The 8432-nt window shown below is 34.3% G+C and overlaps 1 protein-coding gene across 2 annotated transcripts; it reads right to left on the reverse strand.

Moving 5' to 3' along the window:
• Window positions 1–367: 367 nt before the first annotated feature.
• Window positions 368–8305, reverse strand: LOC130623833 (pyridoxal 5'-phosphate synthase subunit SNZERR-like). 2 transcript variants are annotated; one of them, XM_057439361.1, is made up of 9 exons: window positions 8117–8304; window positions 5901–5946; window positions 5078–5161; window positions 4387–4487; window positions 4204–4284; window positions 3401–3521; window positions 1595–1741; window positions 908–1090; window positions 368–748 (listed from the first exon to the last, which is right to left on the reverse strand). In XM_057439361.1, exons 2-9 carry the CDS (start codon window positions 5938–5940, stop codon window positions 537–539), a joined length of 969 nt encoding a protein of 322 aa, XP_057295344.1. In that variant the 5' UTR covers window positions 5941–5946; window positions 8117–8304; the 3' UTR covers window positions 368–536. The 2 variants fall into 2 exon arrangements, with proteins under 2 accessions (XP_057295344.1, XP_057295345.1); XM_057439362.1 differs by lacking the exon at window positions 5901–5946 and having other exon boundaries at window positions 8117–8305.
• Window positions 8306–8432: the final 127 nt, after the last annotated feature.

Consider the following 8432-nt stretch of genomic DNA (forward strand, 5'->3'; position numbering starts at 1 on the left):
AACGTCAACACATCTACTTCTTTCAACTTAATTTGTGACGTAAAGGAAACGTGTCTAAATTATTTTTTTTATGTTTTATTCGCCCACAGCTAGTGAAAAATAAAGGGATATGAACTGTATTGAACATACCGTAATAATTCGAACTAACAATTTTTCCAATAAATGCACCCCCTAATTGACGCCGTCTTATGATAAATGCACAATCTTTACAGGGCGTTTATTCGAAAATGACAAAAATGTTGAAATTCACACAAACTTAACGTGAATGTTAAATAAGGAAATTCATAAATCCATTCGAAATTTCCAAATAGAAAGATGGCACCAGCTCTTTATATAATTGACGATGACGATAAAAAATAAGGAGGGGTGTTATTAACTGTATATATTAAAATTTCATGTAAAATTGTATCCCATGTATAAATGCATTGTCAAATATAAAAGAACGTGAAGAATGTGAATTTTGTTTAAGGAATTGAGGTAAAGTTAGGTATAGTTCCATGTTATGCGATTTAAGGATATTTAAAGAAAGTCAGACATCACTTTCCCGAATTGGCATAAGTTGGGCCCGACATTGCTGCCCCTAAATCTTCGCTGAGCTCAGCAATTTTATCGGGGTTGTTGTAATGTGTAACTGACTCGGCCATGGCTTTGCCTCTCTTTCGCGGTTGATCGCTTTTGAATATACCCGAGCCAACAAACACACCATCCACGCCAAGTTGCATCAACAAAGACACATCGGCCGGAGTAGCTGAAATAAAATTGATTGAATTTAGTTGAACTGGTGAATGAACGAGTGAACGAACAAACGAACGGAGCGAAAAGAACGAACGTAACGAAACGAAACGAACAAACAAATTGAACGAGTTAACTAACGAACGAAAGAACCAAACAAACAAACAAATCCTACCTAGACCACCTGCAGCAAAATTAACGACGGGTAATCGTCCCATTTCTGCAGTCTTCTTCAACAAGTCAAAGGGAACTTGCAATTCTTTCGCATACGTATATAACTCAGTACTGTCCATTCCCATGGCTCGTTTTATTTGAGCACGTATAGATCGGGCGTGACGAACTGCTTCTTTGACATCCCCTACAAAAATTAACAGCTGTGTATTTTGTTCCACTGCGTGTACAATCAAGTAACGCGTTGTATATCAAACTTATATTTCTTCTAGAAGCGACAAGGTGAAAACACACCTAAGAAAAAGCTTGAAACAAGGTTTCAGCAACAACGGAGTGAACATCTGTTCACTATCGCTTCCTTTCTTTAGCAGTTTCAAAAAAAATAAAAAAATCTGGTTTCCCCTTTTTGTAGCTGGTGTAATTGTAACTTTATTCTATAAATGTGCTGTTTACATTTGCTAACTTTCAAGATTCGCCGAATCTCCATTTAATTTTTTACTTAATAGTGGCAACAAACATTCCCAATAGAGGTTTCCGAGTTTTGTGTGAGCTGGGATATGGGCTTAACGCCAGTTTTAAATTGATGTTTTCTAACCACGACAACCAGGTGCCTATTTCGGTCCCAGAAAACACGAATGGAATTCGCGTACACATTTATTTACACGACTTAAAAAATAAGAGAAAGAGTTACCTGTCCCCGCTTCACCTTTTGTTCTTATCATGGCGGCGCCCTCACTTATGCGCCTTAACGCCTCACCCAAGTCACGTGCACCACATACGAAAGGGACGGTGAAAGGATGTTTGTCCACGTGATTCACTTCATCAGCTGGCGAAAGTACTACATGAAGAAAATGCATATATTAAATACACTTTTCATAGTCACCTTATAATCTAACATGTTCTTCTTCCCCCGACCCCCTCAGCATCTGTGGCCAAAGTAGTGTCTGCTTTATAAAAAGACGTTCGCTGTAGAGCTTTAAAAACTTACGATGAGATAAAAATTTCGATTTAGATGTAGGCAAAATTCCCTAGCTAATTATTTTTATTAAAAAACCCAAAACGTTAACTCTGTAAACTACTATTTTAAATTATTTAAAACACGTATTTTCGTAAACCATGTCATCATTTAAAGATCAATCTCGTTGACCAGCAGTCACGCTCGCTAAAAAATAGGAGTGCCGAGGAACCGAATCCACTCTTTTGAGTATTAAAAACAAAAGAGTTATTTCGAATTTTTTCCAGTAAAGATATTCTCAAGAGAAATCAAAATAAACGTAACCGCGTGTGCTCAGATTTATTTCCCGCCGAATTCCCCGTTCAATTTGCCCAGTGGAAACCCGCCTTTTAGTCTTTTTCACTTTAGCATCCAAATTCGAGCACAAATATTGGTTAGGTTTTCTAGGGACAATTTTAAAATGCTAAAAGTTTGACACGTCACTATTGGTTTCATAACAAAAACATTCATTATCAAAGTAGTGGATTGCCGCAGTTGCTGTTTTTAGTAACTCCCCCCCTAAATGAAAATTTTTAACTTTTCAGGGACATTAATATTAAGTAAGTATATCAGGTTTTTCTCTAAGCTGGAATAATTCTAAGTATTTCTAATTTTCCTGATAGCTGGTTTTCTCTGAGGCAAAATTAATATCCTGAGAACACTAGTTAGTCAACTGGACATTTCCAAGTAGTGACGTCATTAAACATTTTTTGACACCACAAAACTACGTCAACGGCTGGATAAATAAAGTATAGTTAGTTTATATTTACACTAGCTTATTAGCCTGTGAAAAATCCACTTAGGTAAGAGAACAATGGAAAAAAATTCTTTGGTTGAATTTTCAGCAAGAAGCCATCAATACACAAAATTATATTTTTTGTATTTACTTACTCGTTGCTTTTACTGTATACAGATCGGATCAAAATAATGTATGGGATTTCTTGCTCAACAGAAAAACACCAAAAATATTTTTTTAGAAAATTGTTCACCTGTCACCTCTATATGTAGAGCTTAAAACAGTGATCAAGAAAACGTATAGGATCATGTACTTTTAACGAATGGTTGAAGAGGTATTGGGGTTTAAAGGTATTTCGATGACTTCGTTAACCGGTGTATTTCAAAACGAGTGGTTTGAGCAAGTTTTGGGGAAATTACTCAATTTGGTCTTTGGTGGATCTTAGTTACCCACGCAGGAGATGACGTAAAGTCATTTCAATCAGTTTCCAAGTTATTTAGCCTCAAACTTGAAAGTGGCATCACCAATCTTATTTAACGTACTAAAGATAAAGCTTTCTAAATGGCAGGAAAATTTTATAGTCGTCGTTTTATAGAAAGAAAATGTTAAAAAATATTTGAGCGTTACAGGCTTTTCGTACTATAATAGATTTTTCTTTGTAAAAAATAATGAGACAAATAAAAAACTAATTTAAAAAATAAATCTAGCACAAAACGTAATAATTAGGCTCCTCTCGAGACAAACTTGAAATCAAAACATAAGGCTACCTTCAGACTCATCGATCATATCAACTCCCAGACTTTGTAAGATTTGAGCTTCTGCAAAATGACCGATACGACACTTCGCCATCACTGGGATGGTAACAGCGCTGATGATTTCCTTGATCATCTGAAATATTCAACACAAAATTAATATGGCGACTTGCAACATCGCGGGTCATACAACTTAAGTTTGGGTGGAGATAAAACCGTTTATTTCTTAAAATTACACTAGTTCGTAAAACAACACCCCCATGGAAAACTTTTCATTGTAGTAGCAATATTTCCTACTCACTCCTAATACTATTTCTGTTATTAGATAAAAGTTGGTGACTTAGAGAAAAGAGTTTGATTGGGAAAGTATTCTGCGATCACGAATAGTACAGTAGGTTTATTATTAATCATCATTCAAGCGAGCACAAAAAGGAATGTCACGGTTAAAACAAGATCTTCAAACAAAATATCTCTATATCTTAGCATAAGAATACGTGGCCTAATATGCCTATTAGTGAGCCAACATGGACGTACACACTGCAAGAAAAGTGACACCACGAGGGAAAAAATGGGGCGAGCATGACTAAAATGTAATGACAGAGTTTTTTCTTGTTTAAACAAAGTACATTTCCTGAAATTTTAATAACTCAATAAAACACTTTTCCATTGCTTGAGTGTAACCTGGATCGAATAAAACTGGATCGTTCCATATTGAACAAAATAATTAACATCTCTCAACACAATAGACAGTATAAGATTCAATGAAGCAAAAATACAGGATAGATAAAAAAAGAAGGAAAAAGTCAGTTTTTACTAACTTTGGGATCCGACATTCTAGCAATGCCTCCGTCTCTTCGTATATCAGCTGGCACTCTCTCCAGGGCCATAACAGCACAAGCCTTGAAATATAAAAGCATATGATCAACCATTTTCATGAATACTAACATTAGGAACCAAGCCTTTGTTTTATAAAATTTACTGTTTGTTTTTATCATACTTACACCGCACTCTTCAGCAATTCTTGCTTCATCTGGATTCGTCACATCCATTATTATTCCTCCCTTTGCCATTTGGGCCATACCTGCTTTGACCTTAAAAGTACCTAAACGAGTTTGAGTGCATTCTATAGTACTTGAAAGCACCTAAACAAGTTGGGATGTCTATTCTATAGTTTCATAAAGGTCAACTCAAAAGACAAAATTGTGTATAAAAACGACAGTTTTAATATGCACTGTTTTGTATTATATAGTAATGGAATTTTTTACAGTACGCATCAATCAGTTGTATTAGTCGAAATTTAAAGGAATTGATTTAATTTTAAAGAATTTAAATAAACAATTTTGTAATCCCAATTTGGAAGTTGTTGTTTCCTAAGCGTGGTACCCTGTAAATAATCATGATTTTTCGAATGCTGTTTCTGCTCACATTCTGCAATGGTAGGAAATAAAACAACGGTTCTGAAACAAATTACAACTATATGGCAAAATAGCTGACATCAGCAAGTATCGCCACCAATCATTTTTTTGCTATATTATATCCTTGCAAAGTTTTATCAATATAGCTTAAGGCTTTCTAAAGTTATTTGAATTAATAGCGTTTGTAATATTTTTGTTAAAACCAGTCTGACATCACTTTAGGTGCCGTCCAACTCAAACTTACTTCTTGAAAGAAAAATCAATAATTGCAAATTACCTGTTTTAAAAGTGGCTTCATTGTCTTGTGGTTTTTTTAACTCAACTCCACCAATACCTTCCATAGTTAAATTTGAAACTTCATCTAATGTAAACATAAATGTTGCAATGATTATGTATGCTGCACAGCGTTCAGTACAGTGAAGCAAAGTAATATACATTGGAATTACATTTCACTTGCCCGAATTGTTTTTTTTCAAATCAGATAAACTTGTTAATGTCACATCCAGCTTATGAAGCAGATGCGCATGCAAGTGAAGTAAATGTGCGTAGGTGAAGAGAAACAAGAAGAGAAGTTAAGATTGAAGCATGTAGTTCACAGTTGGAAATCAGTTGCATTACTTATCATAAACATAAATGGAGAAAGCTTTTTACAGATGAGTTTCAGAGTAATATTTTGACTAGAAAGGATAGTGCAAGAACAAGAAAAAGAAACTACAAAGTTTTCGAAATGTTCCGCAATTTATTTTTTCAATCACAAAGAACATTATCCTGTCTCTGTTGCAACGTCACTGTAACGGCAAAACTTTTTGTTTTTATTCTTGTATGTCATTTTCAGATTTATGATGTAAGATTGCATACTTTATAATGGCTTCAGAAAAAATTTTTTATGTCATGATTGTTATTTTGGTACGTTCATTTTCTTTCTTTATTTTTTTGTTTCACTTGCGCGCATTGCATTACCTGCACACATGCACACTACATAAAAAAGATGCAGAATACCAAAAGATTTTATCTGCATCTGCCCCAAAGGTGTAACCCATACTGAAGTGCTTCAAGAAAATTGTTTAAATAAAGTCAGTACATAGCTGATTATGCCCCACCTAATGTGGCATGACCTCTATTTGGAGCTGCTTCTGTCATTTTCACCTAAAGATAAGTATATTACATATATGGTAAGTTCAATATCAAGATGACTTCATAACTCGTTCAAAAAATCTTAAAAAAAAATTGCTTGTTTTCAAAACACACCAGGAGGTAACACAACATACCTCACAGCTTGATCAAATTTGATATAGTAAGTACAGTGGTTAACAGAAGATACACTGGTATAGACCAGGAACTATTTGACATATGCATAAACTAATATTTCAGAATTCAATATTTTAATAATTTACAAAGTAAATACTGACAATGATAAAACACCACAAAAATGTTGACCCCTCAAGACAAGACACATTATTGGCAGCATAACATTGTACTGCATGTTGTGTCTTGACAGCAACTGATATAGCTTTGATTTATCTGAATTAAATATTTGTGGGTTATCCTTAGGGTGTAATACACCATTTTAGTGTAAAATACTGTTAAACAGGTATTTTTCAATAGCTGTTTAATAGATACCTAAAGTCTTAAAGATGGTAGCTGCGAGTAGATTCCAATTCGCAACAAAATAAAGCACCTGATAAAATACCAACTTCTTAGTAATTGTGAAGAAACAAGATTGCCTGAAACCATTGCACACTTAAAAATGTACATGAGACATGAAACTATGATTACCAATTGCAGTTTTAACCAATCTACATTGAGGAATTTACTCTCGAAATTGAGCTGTTTGAAGGCATAAGAAAACGAAATGAAATTTCTAATCTAGACCCATATGGATTATTTTTATTTTGAATGACAAAAACAAGAAATTAAATTACCTATTCATCCATGACTCTATTAAACTTAGACGTGTATTATTATACAGTTTAATTTTGATATTTATCTTATCTTATCTTTATTTTTTATATTTGTACATCATGAAAGTTGAAAAAACTAACTTGTGTATAATTTACCGTTATGACGCTTACTAAATGCAATAACAGTGCACTTTTTATGTGCCCAATGTTTACATGTCTGTTAAAATATACCAACACCTTTTCTGAAAACTCTACCAATTTTTAACTACAAGGACACACTTGGCTTTCATGCTACTGATTACTTTTAAACTTGCATTTACTTTTCACCCATTCTCTTTTAGTTTTTCCTTCCACTTCTTGAACTTTTTAACTAATTCTTCCATTAATTCTGCTATGAGAACTAAATTAACTTACAATAACCCCCATGGACACTCTGTTCTAAATCCCATCTACAGCGTTTTAAGACTAAAACAAACAATGGATTACTGAGTACACAGAGCCCTGATTTATGCCAAAATTTAAGTTAAATTTACCACTAAGTAATTTGTTAACCCTTACATGACTTCTAGCATTGCTGTACATAGACTAAATGATATTAGCCGCTCATCCAAACCTAACTTTTTAATAAACCACTAAATAACTTTGTACTCATCGAAAGCTTTTTCTAAATCTACAACAGGGACACTTTTCCTGAAGCTGTCACCCTAGAACAAGACTAAATTGCATCCTCTAGATATCAATTCTTTTTTTTACAGAATTTATCAATCACTCTCTCAATGAACTTTAATACTTGTTCAACCCTCTATAATTACCTCTAACACTTTATTCTCTAAAATGTCAGCCACTGGAGACTTCTAGGTAAGCTTAAGACTGGATTTTTTAAGGAATTCTTTTGTTTATCATCAAATTCTCGATGTTTTAAGTACTGGTTAATCTTTGCAATTTAGCTAGCTGTTTAATTGTGGCGCTGTAGATTAGTGGGTATGTGGCGCCGTAGATATTGGTTATAGCTCTTGTACTCTGTGCGGGAGACCAGTGTTCGATTCTTCTTGACAGCGATTCAACCTGGGCAAGTGAATTTTACGCAGTTGGATGTTGGCGGGAGTTATCTAGTTAGAGTGCAGGGCCCTACTAATATTGGGTCTGCGTAGCTCAAAATGAGCATTAAATCCTCTAGGACTCTCTATCTAAGCCATGGCCCTCTTGGAAATAATAGACAGGATTAATCCTACTAACTAAAAAGTCCACTTTGTACACCAAAGAAGAGCACAAAGGAGAATATTTCGACTTCAAAATAGCTAGCTATAGCTATATATATGCTAATCAAGCATCTATAGCCAGTTAACTAGCTACTCTTTCATTTTCCTTTGTTATACACCAACATCCCTTTTTACACACACATTATGTTTTCATACCTGTGGGTGTCTCTGTAACACAACTTTCTCCTTTATGTCTAGTTTTTTTAAGAAATTCTTCTATTCCTTGCGCTAGTATGTACGTAAATGCTCTTTTACTAAATAAACTGGCCAAATGACATCATTTTTCTTGTAAAGAAAAACCCCTAATTTGGAACATCTTTTGACTATGTTTGGAAAAAGTCTACCATTTTTAAAAACATGCGTTTAACATGGATTACGTAACATAACGGTCCGTTTCCCGACCCAGTTCCCTGTGGGGTGCAAAATGTGGCGTGCGTCATATTATATGCACACAACAAATATTTCAACATAG

This window comes from Hydractinia symbiolongicarpus, chromosome 13 (assembly GCF_029227915.1).
Source record: "Hydractinia symbiolongicarpus strain clone_291-10 chromosome 13, HSymV2.1, whole genome shotgun sequence".
NCBI lineage: Eukaryota > Metazoa > Cnidaria > Hydrozoa > Anthoathecata > Hydractiniidae > Hydractinia > Hydractinia symbiolongicarpus.